We start from the raw sequence: 18,611 nt of genomic DNA, 5'->3' as shown, positions 1-18,611 counted from the left end.
TATACCCAGACTTTAATGCCAATGATTTTTAATTAGTCATCTCTTCTTTATTTTATCTTTTTATAATATAATTACCTTAATTTATCTTAGTTTTAACCTAAATAATCAAAGAAATCTTTCCATTTTTTCCAGAACTCCAGTATTGGTCTATTGTGCACATAGGAAGTTAATTTAGCCATTGATGCATATTCATAAATCTTGTCTGTCCACTCAGGCATGTCAGGGCATGAATCTGTTTTCCATTTTGCTGCATATAGTACTCTCGCAGCTATCACCATATACCAGAAAAGATCTCCCTGTTCTTTTGTAATATTATTTGTTAAAATATTTAATAGCATATTTTTCGGGTTTAGCTCAAACCTGAACTTGAGAATTTTCTGCATTTCTTCATGTATCTTTATCCAATATCCTTGTGCTTCCTTGCATGTCCACCACATATGATAAAATGTTGTATCCATACTTTGACATTTCCAACACTGTCCACTGTAGTCCTTACTAATTCTTGCGATATCTTTGGGCGTAGTATACCATCTAAAGAACATTTTGTACCAGTTCTCTCTTAGCAATTGGCAATCTGTAAATTTAATATCTTTGGTCCATAAATCTTCCTCTTGATTAATGGAGATAGTTTCTCCAAAGTTTTTCATTCATTTTAACATACAGTTAATGGAACATACTTGTTCCATTTCTGTGTAGAGTTGCAGTAGAATTTTATAATTTTTTCCTAATAAATTCTTCAAGTCACCACTTATTAGTAATTCAAATTCTGTTTTTTCTCTTAGATAATATTTGATGATACATCAACCATGGAATGTTTTTCCCTTGAGCATAGATTTCTTGCCAAGTTTTCATATTACCTTGCTTATCTGTTATAGATTCATATCTGAATTGATCAATTCTGTTTCTAGTGGTGGCATCACAATAAACGTTTATTGGCAACATCAGTGGCAAGATTGCTGGACTCAAACTATTTCTGCATTGAAATTATATTTTAAGTACTCTATCTCTTAGTATTTGAACACTGACTTGCTTTTAAATGGATTTTAATGATTTCTTAAGCCATAAATAATTATGAATATCCTCTTTAGCATCAGTTATTTCCAATTTGATGTGTCTTCTACTTGGATTTATAATCCATTCGATTATCCAAACCAATGCTGCTGTCTGGCGTTACAATTTAATATTTGATACTGCCAATCCTCCTCGTTTTTTTCATCCTGTATTACTTTAAATTTTATTCTTGGTTTCTTCCCTTTCCATATAAAATCATTTATTACTTTCTGCCTCTTATTTAAAAAGTTTTGATCTATATGAATTGGCACCATTTGAAACAAAAAGTTCAATTTTGGTCTATATGAATTGGCACCATTTGAAACAAAAAGTTCAATTTTGGTAGTATATTCACTTTAACAGCAGAAATTCTTACTAGCCATGAAATAATCAATTTTTCCCATTTCTGCAAGTCTTCAGTAATGCTTGTCCACATTTTTTGATAATTGTCTTTATATTGGTTCTCATTTCATGCTGATACATTTATTCCTAAGTATTTTACAGGCTTTGTAGTAATAGCAAAGTCCTTTATTTTTCCAATCTCTTCTTGTTCTTCTGTCGTTACTGAAAGTAACATTATCTTTATTTTCTTTTTATTCAATTTATATCCAGAGTGCTGTCCAAATTTTAATATTTGATCCATTACATTAAAAAAGGTAAAGGTGCACGCACCGAGTCATTACTGACCCACAGCGGGACATCACATCACAACGTTTTCTTGGCAGACTTTTTGTTACAGGGTGGTTTGCCATTGCCTTCCCCAGTCATAGATCAGAGAATTGATTGAATTTGTCACTAGATATGGGCACGAATCGAAATATGAATCAAATTTTGTGACAAATTGGGCCAGTTCGCATATTGCAAAAATGCATTTCGTGAGGCCCCATTTTTCATGAAATCCACAACTTTTGGGGCCTATTTGTTCGATTAGTGAATGCTTCGTGATGCTAGACAGGCTGGCACCCATCCATTGATTCCCTAGGCAACATAGGCCTGGAATGTCTGCAGACCTTTTGTTGCCGTGGAAACCCCAATCTTAGCCCATGTAACCTTGATAGGCAGCTCTCCCTGCCAACCTGAGAGCTGAGCAATGTGGGTCTGCGCAAGTTTACCTAGGAACTGTAGTCAGAGACTCCTTCCCCTGTCTTGTTTCCCTTCCCCATTTTTAAGAACAGGATGGTGGAGTAGCAGTGGTGGTGTCAGCCTCAGCAGCTCCTTCTGCTGCTGCTCGCTGCTCACCAGCTCGCTGCTCACCCTTCCCTGATTCTCTACCTCTTGTTCTCCTGCTGCTCTGACATGCCTTCCCACCCCACCCCCTGCCCCCAAGCTCCCCTGAGCAGATCCGCTCTGCTCGGCTTTTCCTTCGAGAACTTGGAGGTGGCGGGGGAGGGCATGTCTGAGGAACAGGAGGACAGGAAGGAAAAGTCAGCAAAGAGAACCTGAAGGGTTTTGTGAAAGTTCATGGTTTGTGTTTCGTGGTACACAACCACGAAACTTAGGGTTCGTTTCCCCCCAGTTTTATGCACATCTCTGTTTGTCACTGATATAACCACACCATCCACATAGCTATTCATTTTACATATCTCTTCCCCCTTCCTTTATTCCATCGATTCTCCTGTCTTGCCTGATTCTCACTGCCAGAATTTCCAAAGCAATAATAAACAGTACTGGTGAGATTGGGCACTCCTGTTATGTTCCTTTTGTTATTTCAGTTTTCTCTGTAAACGAACCATTAACTAGGATTGTGGCTTGCTGATTAATATTAATACTTTGCATCCAGTTCAAAAACTCAGACCCACAGTTCATTCTTTTCAGTGCTTTCATAAGAAATTTCCAAGACACATTATCAAATGCTTTTTCAGCATCCAGAAACATAAATGCAGTTTCCCCCCGTTCCTTCCTTAATATTCAGTTGCATTGAGGAGATATCTAAATCCTGTTTGGTCTTCATAAATTACTTCTGAGATACGTCTTCTTAATCTTTCTGCCATTATTGTTGTAAATGTCTTATAATCCACATTCAATAAAGAAATAAGTCTATATGATTGTGGTAATAACAGATCGTTCCCTCTTTTTTATTAAAGTTATATTTGCCTCTTGCCACGTCTGTGGGAAGTTCTTCCTGTCTTTTATCTCCTTCATCACTTTTTGTATGTGTAGCTACTGTGTCCTCAAAACATTTATAATAGGAAGCCATCAATCCATCCGGACTTGGAGCCTTCATGACCTTTAATTTTTTGATGGCAAAGTTAATCTCTTGTATTGTATTGTTATTACTTGATTTAGAATTTTTCTATGCTCAGTCTCGAACTCTTTGATTGGTGTCTCTAACAAATATTTCTCCATCTCTTCTTCCTTTATAACTCCTTCTTTATTAGAAAAGAAAGTTCTAATTTGATCCTTCATTTCTTGATCCTTATAAATTACTTGATTGCCTTTCCTAATTCCAGGTATCCTTTTTTCTTTCTCTTTTCTCAAACAGCATGCCAGGTATCTTCCAGATTTGTTTGCAGCTTTGAAATGTCTTTGTTATAAATATTTCAATTGTTTCTGAGTTTCTTCTGCCTCCAATAGATCCAATTGGTTCTTTAACTGCTTGATTTCTTTCCATATATCTTTAACCCTTGTTGTGTTCTTGTTCCAGTTTCTTCAGTTTTTGGATTAGATTGTCCCTAGCTCCCAACTAGAGATGGGCAAAAACCAGGGAAAAAAATGAACCATGTGGTTCGTGGTTCGATAAGTTTCACGAACCACAAACTTTCACAAACCTGCCCCAGTTCGCAAACTGTTTAGTTTGGTTCATGAAAACGTCACTTCTGGGCCAGCAAATCACCACTTCCGGGTCAGCAGAAGGTCACTTCCAGGTCAGCAGAAGGTCTGCAGAAAGCCCATCCCCTGTTGCCTAGGAGACTGATTGATCGGCGCCAAACTGTCTCCAGTGACGAACTGAAAAATGAACCAAACGAACTGTCCTAAAGTTCGTGGTGGTTAGTCAGAAATGGGCTCTGGTGAACTGCCGGTTTGCAAACCACGAACCAGCCTGGTTCATGCCAAACTTTGGTTCATATTTCAGTTCATCTTTCAGTTGATTGAAATTTCTTGATCTTTTAGAGGGAGAATTTAGTCCATTCACGTTTGCTGAGATTATCCATTCATTTTTCTTCTTTTTTTTCTTTTCCCCCTTTCACTTGCTAATTGCTCCTTCTTTCTCTCTAGTTGAAGGATTAACCTCTTCTGAGCTCGATGCTTGATCACTGCTGTCCATTTCTAGATCTTGTAGAAGTGCCTCCACTTCTGTAACAGATGTTCCTTCCTATGTTGTAAGAGAATGGTGTCCTTTTTTTGTGCGTGAAAAGGTGACCGGTATTTCTCTTGGCACTTTTTACCAAGTGGCATATTTAGAATTAATCCTAAAGATTTGTTCAATTTCTGGGAAGTCACCTTGAAGTTCTGAATACAGATGGGCATGAACTGGGGAAAAAATGAACCATACAGTTTGTGGTTCGTCGTATTTCACTTTTTTTTTTCAACAATAAACTAAATATTTATTTGTACAAGATGAATATTGGTTTCAGGATTTTTTAAAAAAAGATTTGATACAAGAAACAATAAAGCCATAAAATACAAATAAGAAAAGATTTAAAATTAAACCATAAAAGAAATAAGCAAAACAGCCCTTGGCAAATTGTTAAAAACCCAAGAATTGCAATAAACAAGCATTTAAACTTTGTTGCATTGAGGGGATTACATCTTTGGCATTTAAAACATCTAAAACTGGTTTCTATATTTTATCATATTCAAATAAAGGGACTACCATACCGAAGTTCCCAAAAAACGGATTATGCATAATCCCACCCATCAAATATTGCTCCCAGATTTTCTGATACCATTTTTTTTAGCAATGGGCCTACGAGGGATTTCCAATTCATAGTGATAACCAGACGAGCAGAGGCAACCAACGTCAAAACAAGAGATCTAGTATTCTTATCTAGCAAAGAGTTGGGCCAAGAAACCAATAGGAGAAATTCCGGGGAGTATGGCAACGAAAGACCCACAATGTTGGATATTTCTTTGTGAACAACTCTCCAAAATTCCTGAGCAAGATGGCATTCCTACCACATATGTAGGGTCATGCCTTCCTGTTTACAAGATCTCCAGCACAGAGGGCTCAATGACCTATTTATCTGATTCAATTTATGTGGCATTAAACACCAATTGGACAACAGCTTGTAAAATTGGAGTGTAATATTCCAACAACCAGATTTATTGGATGGGGAGTTCCATATCTGTTTCCAATCAGATTCCAAGAAAACTCGTTTTAGAGAATCAGGCCATTTTTCTGGGTATGGCAGAGGGTCTTTATGTGTCACCCTTAATAATAATTTGTAGAGGGTTGAAATCATACCCTGTTTACCATCATTCCCACTCCAAATCATTTCCTCAAAAGGAGTTAGGGACCGAAGCAAATCCTTGGACCTCATCAGCTTGGTGAACAGATGTTTCAGCTGAAGATATCTAAACCAAGATATCCTAATTCTGAATCTTTCTTTCACTATAGATTTATCCAGCATTGTCCCATTTTAATCCAATTAATAATAATCAATAACCCAGAGTCTTTCCATTCCCTAAACTAACTTAAATCCTTTCTTGAGGAAAACCAATCTTGGTTAATGAAAGGTGTTAGGGGAGAAATACCCGAAGCTAAGATTTTCCTATATTTATCCCAGGTTTTCAGTATGTTGTCTAATAGGGAATTGGAGGAAATCATAACTGGCCTGTTTTTAGCTGAGGACCAGATGGTTACTGGTAAGGAAAGTGGTTTCTCTTCAGATCACATAAATCTTTCGCTCGTTCATCACATTTCATGAACTTTCACGAACCTGTCCCGGTTCGTGACGAACCAAAAAATGAACCAAATGAACTAGCCTAAAGTTCATGGCGATTTGTCAGAAATGGGCTCTGACTAACTGCCGGTTTGTGCCAAACTTTGGTTCATATTTCAGTTCATACCCATCTCTAGTTTTGAATTAATTTTCGTAATTCATTCTCTAAATCCTAATTCCCAAACACTTTCAAAATTCCGTGAAGTCTTAAATTTTTCCTTCTGAGTTTAATTTATAAAGTCTCTATTCTTTGGTCTGCGTCTGTCAGGGAACTTCTCTGCTGCTGTTGTGATGCTTCAATTTACTCTTGTGGCTCTTTCAGTTCTTTCTGTTGCTCTTTAATTTCTTGAATACTTTTCCTAATTTTCCTCAGTTTTTTTAGTTATTTCTTGCAGTCCAGTTGAACCCTCAGTCCTTAAATTTTGTATGTCCTTCCTGTTTTCTAAAGATGTCTCTTGTGTCTTCTGCTCTGTTTTCTGTAACTGTGTTAAGATATTCTTAGTCTCATGCTGCACCTCTCTGACAGCATCCTTGGTCTTCTATATTAGTTCCGTAGTTAGAGTCTAGAAGTATTCTATATTGATAGCATGCATTGATAACAGTACTTAGCCACCTAGACCCAAACAGCTTTTAGATGGTGCTTCTCCATCAGCTCACTGCTACAGATCATTCATGTTCATCATCATCCATGGCAAACTCTTGTGGGCTAGAAACATATTTGTGTTTTTTAAATAAAGGCTGGAATTCTCAGAACTCTGAAGAATGCTGCACAACGGGAAAAAATCTTGTGTGTGCAATTGTTGTAATTTCTCATAAATTCTGACTTTGGATTCCTAAATTTTAGCTATCTTGACTGAAGTGCTTTCTGTAGTCTTAGCACCCTCTAGAGGAGTACTTACCAGCTTTTTTGAAGTAAATGCCACCTCAAAGAGTGGGCTGTTCCCCTAGTTCATTTTTGAGATGGAAAAAGTCACCACTAGAAGATTTTTTTCCTTCCTAGTTTTAACTTAGTGGTGTTGTCTTATAAAAGCACATTTCATACGGTAAGATCATGTGACATATGCCAGAACAGTATCCATTCTGCTTTCAGTTTTTACCATATTTTGGACTCCTTCATTGGGACTACTTTATTACCCCCCAAAATGGATGTGCCAGTTGGCCCTAAGTATTTGTTTAGGTCAGATTGGTTGCCTCGTAAATTAACAGATAAACTGTTTTTTTCCTCCACAGTGGTGTTTCCACAACGATAGACCCATTCTGGGACATCAGTTTGGACTTGCCGGGTTCTTCTACCCCATTTTGGCCTCTGAGTCCAGGCAGCGACGGCAGCGTGGTGAATGGGGAGAGCCACATGTCAGGAACCACCACCCTCACAGACTGCTTGCGAAGGTACACACCACGGCAGGCAACGTTTATGCAAGGAGGAACCTTAACTTCCCTTCTGCTGTCCACAGACAAGTAGTTTTTAATGGGCAAATGGCCAAGGAAGAAAACAGCACCTCAACTGCAGTGTTAACTGCTGAATCATCTTGCAGAACAATTTAGTTCACTTGCAGGGAAAAAAAGAAACCAGCACAAAATGAAAGCTGTGTAGCATAAACAGAAGCAGGTAGATACTTGAGGAAAGCAGTCCCAGCTTATGACCCTTTGATTAGTTTTTCCATGGATAGGATTCAACGCAGTATACAGCACCTACAAATAAGCTTGCGCATTTTTTGTTTGTCACAACATGGCTACCCTTCTTTGGCTGATCAGCAGAGATCTCCAAGACTTAAAGAGGCCTTGACACTTGGTCTTCTACATTTCCAAACATTTTTTTCAATTTATATTTTATTGACTGGAAGAAAAAATATTTTTAAGAGTTATGTATGACTATTTAATCACTTGACAAGCAGGACCAAGGCTTAGCTTCCCGGAGCAAAACCCCACAGGTCCACAGACCTCTTAAAATATTGCAGAGAATCAATTCAGAAACGTCTTCCTCCTGCTGTCTGTTGTCAGTTTCCCATTCCATGTCCAATGTGATACCTCTGAGGACCTGTATATGTTCACATGAGTTCTGCTTCTTTGTGAGACCTGTTATGAGTATCAGTCAGTCTGCATTGGGCTTTGGCTGTCATTTGACAAGTTCCAGTGCAAGCTTTATGACAAACCCAATTCCTGATTATTATCTTCACACAGTCACTCCTGTGCTGGTCTTTTTCTTTGTGGATTAGAGTGTCAGTAGGAGTTACTCATGGCTCTCCATGGCTCTGTTTGGAAGCCTTGATGATGCCTCCTCCTGTGCTTTTTTGGGGAGCAGGCAGTTCCATTTATTTAAGATGCTCGTGCTTTGTTTTTCTATTATAGGCACAGCACACAATTAAGACAAGATTCTCGATATATAACTTCATAAAATCAAACAGCAAGCTACAGAATAACTAGAAAGTCTTAAAGTAGCAACTACAGAAAAGAAAGTACCTAGGATGTGAGCTGAAGAAGCAGGGGAAAGGATCCTGTGACCTCTGTCACCAGCCAAAGATCACAAGGCAACTGGGAGTTAGCATCCTTTTTCTCCTATGAAGAACCATCAGCAAGGGAAAACCAGCATGGCTCCAACTGGATAGAAAAACTCAACATTCTGACATGATCAGTCCAAAGCAAAGTTAGCACCCTTCTGTCTGTTGAATCCAGCAGCCTTAGAATAGTGTAATTCTGCTTAGGATTGCAGTGTGACTCCCTATTCTACCCTTTTCCTCCACTCCTCTTCCCTTGTGTGTCTTGTCTTTTTCTAGATTGTAAGCCCGAGCTGTTTTGGGTCGATGGCTGTTATTTGAAAAGCAGGGCATAAATGTATTAAATACAAATGGAAGTGTAATAGCAGTCATTTTTAAAAAACAGCCGATCTCCAGTTGTGAGCGTAAGCAGCCTGGCGAAAGCCATGCAACTCATCTGCCTTAAAATGACCTCCAAAATAAAAATACGTTAACATAAAGTTGGAAAACATTGCTTTGCAGATTGGGCATAATGACTGAAAAAACCCTGTCTTGTGTGCCATTCTCACCCTTGTTAGAGCATGTATGCATGCAGCGTAAAGCATCGATTGAAGGTTCATCACCCCTCTAACAAACTGTGATTTTCAGGATGGGAGCAGGGCTCACAGAATCTTAAAAGTACTGGTTAAAACAATATTAAGTAACACCCATTGCAGTATCAAGAGCCACAGGAAAAAACACTGCCTGCATCTGGTGCTTAATTTGGTAGCTCTGATTAGGCAGAAAGGTGGAATATAAGTATTGTAGAAGATGGCTTAATTTAAATGGTAAAGAAATTGTGTACCACCACCCACGGCCCTTTATGATTACTGCATTTAATTGATCCTTTGCCTTGAGCAGAACACTTCCAGGTCAAGAAGTTTGAATATTAGACCTCTTGGTTAGTAGTGCCTTAAAGACCAATAAGCTTTCCAGGGTATAAGCTTTCAATGGTCAAACCTCCCTTTCTCAAGTCAGCAAGGAATATTTTTCCGCTGTTGTTATAAGATTCCAGATCACCAGCTATGCATTGTTTGTGGTTAGCATGTCCAGAGTTCCTTGCAAGAATGCAATCCAGTGGCAAAGCTATCTGAGTGAAAGTCAAAGAGCCATCAAAAGCTTGGCTTTGTTCCTCTCTCTAAAACCAACAAGTAAGGACAGAGACCTGCAGACTGTGTTTAAAAGAATGAAACAAGCCTAAAGATCTATAATCTTGTCTTCTATCGTCTGCTCCCAGTTGATCCTTTCTGAGTCTTTTTCAGTGCTCCTCCAGGTTTTTTTAATTAAAAAATTGCTTCATCCTCTAATCATAATGGAATATAGTTGTGCTGAAAACTCTGTCACGTGTATGTTTCCAAGCATAAACTTAACAAAGTCCCCAACAGCAATTTGCTCCCTTCTTTCAAAATAAGCAGACTGTTCTTCCATCCTGTCTGACATTAGCACCGCCCAATGGACTGGGAAAAACAAATGTGTTACATAGCCCTATCCTATCTGTTCTTGACCTGCCTAAAATAGGGATGCTTTAAGAAGAGAAGCTAAAGGTCCTCATCAAGGAATTTGTCCAACATAGTACAAAAAGATAAATGAGGCAGACTGTATTTGTTGCTCAACTCCAAACATGGTGGAAGGCCAGGCTTTCTTAATGCTGGAGAACCCCAGCAAATTTACATGCCTTAGCAAGTCCTGTGTGGTTAACAACCAGGAGATTTGTCTAGCTCTGATCTTCAGACTTCTGCTTCAAGGGCCGTACATGTGTTTCTGTCTGCCTTCCTATCTGTGGTCAACAATGTCAGTATCTCAGTTATACTCCTGATTGCATGTTGCTAGTACTTTATATTTTGTTTTTACTATAACTTTAAGTCATCATCCGATATTTCCTCGCTTCATATGCTGTGAGATCACTCCAGAGAGATGTTCCACCTCATTTTCTTGGTGTAGTGCTGGCCAAGTCATCCATGCTTTTAATCTGAAAGGCACAGATAAATTACACAAGGGTGTTTCTAGGCTTTTCCCTCCATTATATTCCCCTAAGACAGTCACACCTACCCCAGGATCTATTGGGCATTTCCCACAAGCAAGTCAACAAGCTATCCAGATCTATCCAGTTCTTAAGCCTCCTTTGGAGTGGTGGAAAATGCCATCCCAGCCAACGTATTGCAACTTATTGCAACCCCATTGGGTTTTCAAGGCAAGAGATGAACAGAGGTGGTTTGCCATTGCCAGCATCTGCATAGCAGCCCTGAATTTTCTTGGTGGTCTCCCATCCAAGTAGTAATCATGGCTGACCCAGCTTAGCTATTGAGAATTGACAAGATAGAGCTAGCCTGGATCTTTCAGGTCAGGCCCTACCTTTTATAGGACCAAGAAAACAAGAAGAGCCCTGATGGAGCAATCATAGACTAGATGAACCTGTGGGTTCTGTTTCCATCAGTGGCAAGCCACGTACTCATGGTAGGTCAGCAGGAAACAGCCTTGTCCTGCCACATGTGTTCAGCACCTGGTGTTCTTAAATGTACTCTCTCTAAAATATAAAACATTCTTAAATATATTCTCTCTCCAAACATACTAATACCTATTCCCTTCCTTTTCTCTATCACAAACTTACTGTCCATCAGTAAAGGACATAAGTACCTCTCTATCTCCATAACATTCATAATGTTATACATAACTGTCTTGTCCCCCTTAGTAATATTTTTTTCTAAATTAAAAAGCTCCAAACACATTCACTGTTCCTCATAAACTGAATCACAGGCAATTTGAAACTGGCCATTCAACCAATATATTTCACGCGAGTCCCCTGTGGTATTAACTGGACGTGGTTTTGATGTCCGGGTACTTGCAATATCTGTTTCTGATCTGATTAATCTAAAAACTTGACCCTAGTACTTGGTATACCCTATTAGCTTTTATTTCAAAGCCACTGTCTCCTAATACTGAAGGATTTTCAGATGAGTCCTTCTAGTAGCTTTCAAATGAGGTAAGTACCTATTATGTTTCACCTTAAAACTGGAGCCAGCAGTGTGTTGCATTAAGGCCTAAAATGGTTGTCCTCTTGAGTAATTTTATTGTGCCCATCCTAAAGCTGTTTAACTGAAAGATGCTCTATGGGGTGCATCTAGTTCTGACTTTTCGGGGTGGACTCATTTGAACACATTCCATTATCAGGGGCGGTTGGTTTACTTCAGAGTGCATATGAAGAGAAACTAGAGAACAAGCATCAAGTTTTAGGGGACAGCTTGCTGTGGTTTCAGAAGCAAGAAGCGCTTATGAGGCTCCACAGCTGCAAAAAGATTCATGAGTTCCAGATAGCCTAGTTCCAGCGGAGTACATTGGCTTGAGTTTGGTCAATAGTACTTGAGACTGCTAGTCAGAATATTCCTCCCTGCAAAAGTAATCATCTGGATAGAAAATTCATAGGAATCAGGGAGCACTTGAAAGTAGTGTTTCTCTTTGGGAAAATGGCATTAAAAGAAAGTATTAAAAAGCACCTTTCACACAATGTTCTCCCTCTCAAAAGCATAGTGGCTACATTTGGGACCTCCCCCTCCCAAAAGGGTCTTAAAATACATATTAAAGTAGGCCTGTAGTTACTGCTTTTACTGTATCCCATCTTCAAACCTTTTATCTTCTATTTTGTACCTTAAAAAGTGAGTTCAGGCAAAGCATTGGAAACTCTCGGACTGTAAAGCTGTGAATTAAAATTTCAGTGATGGTAAACTCCAGAGGAAGGTGGATAAATTTGGATGATATTCCAAGAATGACACTGAGCATAATTACAGAGAAGAATGAAGTAGGAAAAATTGGCTACATGCATAAAAGGGATGGTTCTATCTTTTTGGGAAGAAACTTAAGTAACAGATAGTGTCTTTCTTGATTTAAAAAAGCCCCCACAAAATAAAATCATCTAGGTTTTTTAAAAAAAATAAATTTTATTTCATTTTATAAACCCCAAAATATAATCATATAATCACTAAATCTTACATCTACTATCATCTACTTCTACATTTATCTACATAAAACTTAAAGTAGACATATACATTTTAACATAAACCTAAAATTAACATCATTCAAATCATATAGGTCACATATCTGTATAGACATGCCTTATATATTCCTGATTTTTCACTTCTATATCAATATTTCTATTCTATCTTTACCATCTATCTTCATCCTCAGTAATGATTTTGTTATAAACATGTATTACAAATATATATTGCTGATCTCTTTTCCTATTCTAATTTAAACTTAAAATTCTTACTTATTCTTGATTTTTAACCAAGTAGTTAAAAATACTTACCATTTTTCTTGAAATTCTCAGGTCAGTCTATTATGTATATGTTAATTTTGTCATCATTGCGTATTCATGTAATTTATTCTTCCATTCCCTCAAATCTGGACATTTTTCTGCCTTCCAATTTGATACCCAAATCACTCTTGCTGCCATCACCATATACTTGAATAATTCACTATGCATTTTTGTAAAATTGCTTGGTATAACATTTTACGACATATTTTTGGGGCTCATCACAAATTTAAATTTTTATATCTTTTGCATTTCTTTATTTCTATCCAGGGCTTTTTTTCTGGGAAAAGAGGTGGTGGAACTCAGTGGGTTGCCCTCAGAGAAAATGGTCACATGGCTGGTGGCCCCGCCCCCTGATCTCCAGACAGAGGGGAGTTTCGATTGCCCTCCACACCGCTGAGTGGCGTGGAGGGCAATCTCAACTCCCCTCTGTCTGGAGATCAGAGGGCGGGGCCACCAGCCATGTGACCATTTTCAAGAGGTTCCGGAACTCCATTCCCCCGCGTTCCCCTTGAAAAAAGCCCTGTTTCTATCCAATATTTCCTTGCTGCTTTACACGTCCACCATATATCATAAAAAGTTACATCCATATTCTGACATTTCCAACATTTTCCATTATACTATTTATTAGTTTTTGCAATATCTTTTGGAGTAATATACCATCTAAAAAACATTTTATACCAATTCTCCCTTAGTACTTGACACAAAATAAATTTGATTTCTTTAGTCCATAGGTTTTCCCACTGGCTCATGGATATATTTTCTCCAAAATTTTGCATCCATTTTATCGTACAATTTTTCCTTGTTCTGTTTCTGTATCATATTGCATTAACACTTTATATATTTTTCCTAATAGATGCTTTGAGTCTCCAGCAATTAATTGTTCAAAAGCTGTTCTCTCTCTAAGCCGGCCTCCTTCTTTAGCTATTTGTTCTTTAAATTTAGATACCATTTGATAATACAGCATCTTGAATTTCCTGCCAGAATTTTATTTTCCCTTGTTTATCCATCATATATTCATAATTTATGTAGTCAATTTTATTTCTTCTACTAGCGTCACAGTAGGCATATATTGGAGATATCAGTGGCGAAGCTGGCAGATTTATTCTGTTTCTGCCCTTAATAGTCCATCTCTCAAGATATGAGTATCATCTTGTCTTTGAATGGTTTTTAATGATTACTTGATCCATAGATAGGTATGGGTTTCTTCTTTGGCATCAGTTATTTCCAGTTTAATATTCCTTCTATTTGGATTTATAATCCATTCTGATATCCAAACTAATGTAGCTGCTTGGCGATACAATTTGGTATGGCTAAGCCTCCTCATTTTTTTCCATCTTGTAATATTTTGAATCTTATTCTTACTTTCCTCCTGTTCCATACAAAGTTACTTATTGTTTTCTGCCATTTTTAATGTATTTTCATCTGTATGAATTGGTAACATTTGAAACAGAAAACTCAACTTTGGTAATATATTCATTTTGACAGTAGAAATTCTTCCTAACCATGAAATTTTCAATTGTTTCCATCTTTGTAGATCTTCAATAATGCTTAGCCAGACTTTTTGATAGTTTTTTTTATATAAATTATCATTTTGGCCTGTTACATATATACTCAAATATTTTATTGGCTTTTTGTGACAACACATTTTGTTAATTTTTTCATTTCTTCTTGTTCTTCCTTAGTTGCTAATGGTAACATTATCTTGGTCTTCTTTTTGTTCAGTTTATATCCAGAATACTTCCCAAATCTAATGATTTGTTCCATTATATATTTCAAAGAAATGTTTGGTTTTATTATTATTAAAACCAATCTTCTATGTGTTTCACATGGTGAACATGTCAGAAATTAGACCAACAATATCTGTTCCCACCAGGACCCTATTTCAGTAGAAAGGTGGTATCAAAATGGTTTAAATAAATAAAATAACTCTTGCAACTGCGTATAGGCTGTGTAGATGTGATAAAATTAAAATAATATTAAGAGGAAAGCTATTTAATGTGATACCCATACCAGTGGTGTCAAGATTCCTATACAAACTGCTCAAACCACAGTGTTTTCAAATCAAGTGGTGCAGGCCACTTACTTGTTGACCAGTAATTTTATTTATTTAATTTTATTTACCCTGTCATTCTCCCTTCCCCCTCAAGAGGACCCAAAGAAACTTAACTCATAATTTTAAAACAGTCATAACAACATTAAATACAAGTATCAACAGCCCAAAGAAAACGCCATTTTCTCTAACACAGAACAGTTCTGCTTTGCAAAGGTTCTTACAATCCAGGAGAATAGGCACCTTCCTGACCCATTTAGAGATGCCATCACACAGAAAGTAGGTGCGGCTTCAGAAAAGGAGCCATTCTGCCAGAAAGGACAACAAAGAAGGTCTTTCAGTAAGAACAAAAGTTATTGCATCACTTCATACTATTTCTCTGTTTCACTGGGCTGGAACTTGTGATAGCATCCTACAGTTTGGCCCTAAAGCAGAACAAAGGCTTTGCTAGTAATTTGTCTTTGAGTTGCAATTATTGCAGTACGGTGCATGTGTGTGTTTGTGTGTGTGTGTTTGGCAAAGAAAAAGCTGGCTAAAGTAAGAAGTTCAATATCCTTTTTCCATGGATAACTAAATGGGACTTTCTTTCCTCAAGGTGGCCAGTGGCCACATCTCAATTGGCCATTGAACCAAAATTGGATCAGCGTAGGTGTTTAAAAGAACAAGAACACATTGATTTAATTTGCAAGAAAGGCGTGACTTCATGAATACTTGCACTGTGGGTATTAGATGCCTCCACAAAGGGATTGCAGGCCACCTTACAACAGCTTGTACTAATGACCGAGTTATCAATTCGTGCCCCCCATATTCTTTGTAGACCATGTGCTGGCAGGATGGGAGTCTAGGTACAGTTATATTTTTAGGAGCAATGGAGTTGAGGAGATGAGTATGGTTCTTCTGAAAAGAGCTGAAGGTATCAAATACTGCAAAAGTAATATCAGGAGGAGTGATTTTTAAAAAAAAACCCTCTGCCTTTATACCCTCTTTTTTCTTACAATATTTTGTAGGTTTACGAGGCCAGAACATTTAGGAAGCAGTGCCAAAATCAAATGTAGTGGTTGCCATAGCTACCAGGAATCTACCAAACAACTCACTATGAAGAAATTACCCATTGTGGCCTGTTTTCATCTCAAAGTAAGTTGCCAAATCATGGTGGGTTCCCCCAGGTTTGTAGAAACATCTTCCTTTTCTGAACCTAGTACCACTCTGTGACTCTTTTGACCTGTGCAGTGGGACCAAATTTAGAATTAGATGCATGATGGATCCTTTTCTGTAGAATGACTATGGAATCTCATAGCGTCAGGGGACTTGGGACGTGAACCAAGAATGTCATAAACTGAGGTCTTCCCCAAACTATGTGCAATTGGGTCTCTTCAGAAACAGAAGCTGTCTCGTTTTTTAAAATTAAGAATTTTATTATTAAAGCAATTAAGTGCATGATAAAAAGTTATACAGATTCTAAATTAGACAGCAAATGGAATGTTATACAATCTTATACAACCAATAGACATATAAACAATCTATGTATAATAGCTTTGGGAGTAAAACAAGCAATACATTCAAATTTCCTTAAACCTAACTACATAACATTTCTCCTTCCCTCTCCCTTCCTCCCTGTCTCTGAGCTTCTGTGTCAATTAGTTTAGCCTAAGTAATCGAAAGAATCTTTCCATTTTTTCTGGAACTCGGTTATCAGTCTATTCTGTAAGTAGGTAGTCAGTTTGGCCATCGAAGCATATTCATAAATCTTAGCTCTCCACTCTGAGAGACCAGGGCAGAAGCTGTCTCATTGTGTGACTTACTGAAACTGAAGCTTAACATGTGCTGTTGGATCTTCCCAAGGAAGGCTGTTTTGGATTTCTGCTGGCTGAATGTAGTTATAGTAGCAAGACCACGGAGAGGGAGGCAGATCTTGAAATTAAGCGCAGGAGCAGGTTCTCTTGAGCCCAGAGTCTACGATGGAGCAGGGGCTCTTGAGCTTGGCTTACAGAAGGCAAGACGGCAGCTCCAATGACTAGGGAGCAGTAGAAGGCTATGCTCCTAGTAGTTCTAGGCCAGAGGCTTCATACTGCCTGCCTGCCAGTCCCATGGAGAAGATGCTGCATACTCCCTATCCCTGTTTCTGCCTTCCAATATGCATCTTAAAACATTATGAGGGCACCTGATGACTGACTTCCAATAACTCCTAAGCACTAGAGTATCTAAAATACTTCTCTAACTTTTTCCGTGTTTTCCATGATGTCTTGCCATGTCTGGCATTTTCACAGTCACAACAACCACACCATTGCCTACCCCTCACCCAGTCTCCAGGGCATAGAGAAATGTGTGTTTTCAATGGAAGAAGCATTTTTATATCTGTACTGGATGGATCTCTTGCCCCAAGTCATTGTTGTCCTGTCTCTTCAATAGCATCATCATCTATAGCCCCTTTCTTGCTGAGACTCAGGGCGGATTAAAAAACATGTAAAACTTAGTTTTGACTTCTGTTACTGAAGAAAAGGTTACAAAAGCAGAAGACATGAATTGCCGTAAAGGGGAGGGCATACATATAATAAACATTTTGATAGACATTATTATATCTTACAGAAGCAATCTCGTGAGCTGATCCATTATACTATACTTCTTATCCTTTTATAAGAATGCCCTTCTGAACATTTTTGTTCTGTGTGTTCTGTGAAATTAAAGAAGCACTATGTGGGGCACTTCCTGATAGCCTCAGGCAGGCCGCTCTACAAGGTGGGAGCCACCACATCACAAGATTTAATGTTTTTATGCATCAAAACAGCATTCAGTTACTAGTAAGCTACCACTGCTGAAGTCCAGCAGCTGCTGCAATGATATAACTGTAAGTTATTTATAGCTTAACAAATATCAAATTCATTATGAAGGGCACATGCTCTGACTGTGTTAATAATGCAGTGAAAATGATGGGCAGAAAGGGTTGTGCTCTCTCTCTGTGTTTTTTAGCAGACTGATCTGTTTTTAGGGGGGAGTTATGATGCCTTAAACAGAAAATAATTAACTGAGAGTGTAAATAGGACAGGAGTTCTGAGAAATGGAAAGATGTGCCCTCTCTTTAAGATGTACTCCTTCCTTCCTTCCTCTCTCTTTTTTCCCTTCTCTCCTTCCTTCCTTCTCACTTGCTTTTCATTCCCTTTCACCTAAGATAATGACAAAAGAGCATGACGTTTGTCACACTCCCCACTGTCTTGGAAATTAATCTCTCCCCATTTCTTCCTGGCCTCTTTTCCCTTTGGTTTGTTCCTTATCAGGTTGTGATACTTCTGAGTGGAGTACGGATTATCCAGTTGTCTGTTTTGTGTGTTTTGCCTTAACTGATGCAAACAGGGGGAAGCCTTATTATAAGCCAGCATGAATTCAATGGGCAGAGTGTTAGATTTGGCCCTTGCTGCCCTGGATTTAAAAACACACACTGCCAAGCACTGGGGGCGTCATTTCTTCCAACACATTAATATTCCTAACAGAAGAACATGTGGATGATGAAGCCAATGCCTGTTTTGTTGCAGAGAGGCATATCAGGAGGATGGTGCCATCCTTACTGACTTCATGAGGTATCTAGAATGAAATACACGCTTTCTGCACATAAAGTATTGCATAGCTATGCCGGATTGGAAAAAATTGAAGTGAAATTTGGGTTGCAGTCCATTTGGCCTCTTCAGGTTTTATATGAACCATACGGTTTGGATGATGATAACTTGTCTGATGACAGAGCTTCTAAGATGCAAATCTGCTCAGTGATTTTTGTGTTCTTTCATCCTTTTGGATTTTTATGGGTGTTTACTACT

At 38.2% G+C, this 18,611-nt stretch overlaps 1 protein-coding gene across 2 annotated transcripts in view; it reads left to right on the top strand.

Moving 5' to 3' along the window:
• Positions 1-18,611, top strand: part of USP22 (ubiquitin specific peptidase 22) — a 136,870-nt gene that overhangs the window by 105,054 nt on the left and 13,205 nt on the right. For both annotated transcript variants that reach the window (XM_054995476.1, XM_054995475.1), the window contains 2 exons: positions 7,164-7,322; positions 15,813-15,939. In XM_054995476.1, coding sequence (XP_054851451.1) covers positions 7,164-7,322; positions 15,813-15,939 — 286 coding nt within the window. The remainder of the gene's footprint in view (positions 1-7,163; positions 7,323-15,812; positions 15,940-18,611) is intronic.

The sequence above is a fragment of the Eublepharis macularius genome, chromosome 12 (assembly GCF_028583425.1).
Source record: "Eublepharis macularius isolate TG4126 chromosome 12, MPM_Emac_v1.0, whole genome shotgun sequence".
NCBI classification, from domain to species: domain Eukaryota; kingdom Metazoa; phylum Chordata; class Lepidosauria; order Squamata; family Eublepharidae; genus Eublepharis; species Eublepharis macularius.
The sequence above is the reverse complement of the archived record's forward strand: the minus strand, read 5'-3'. Positions and strand labels throughout refer to the sequence as shown.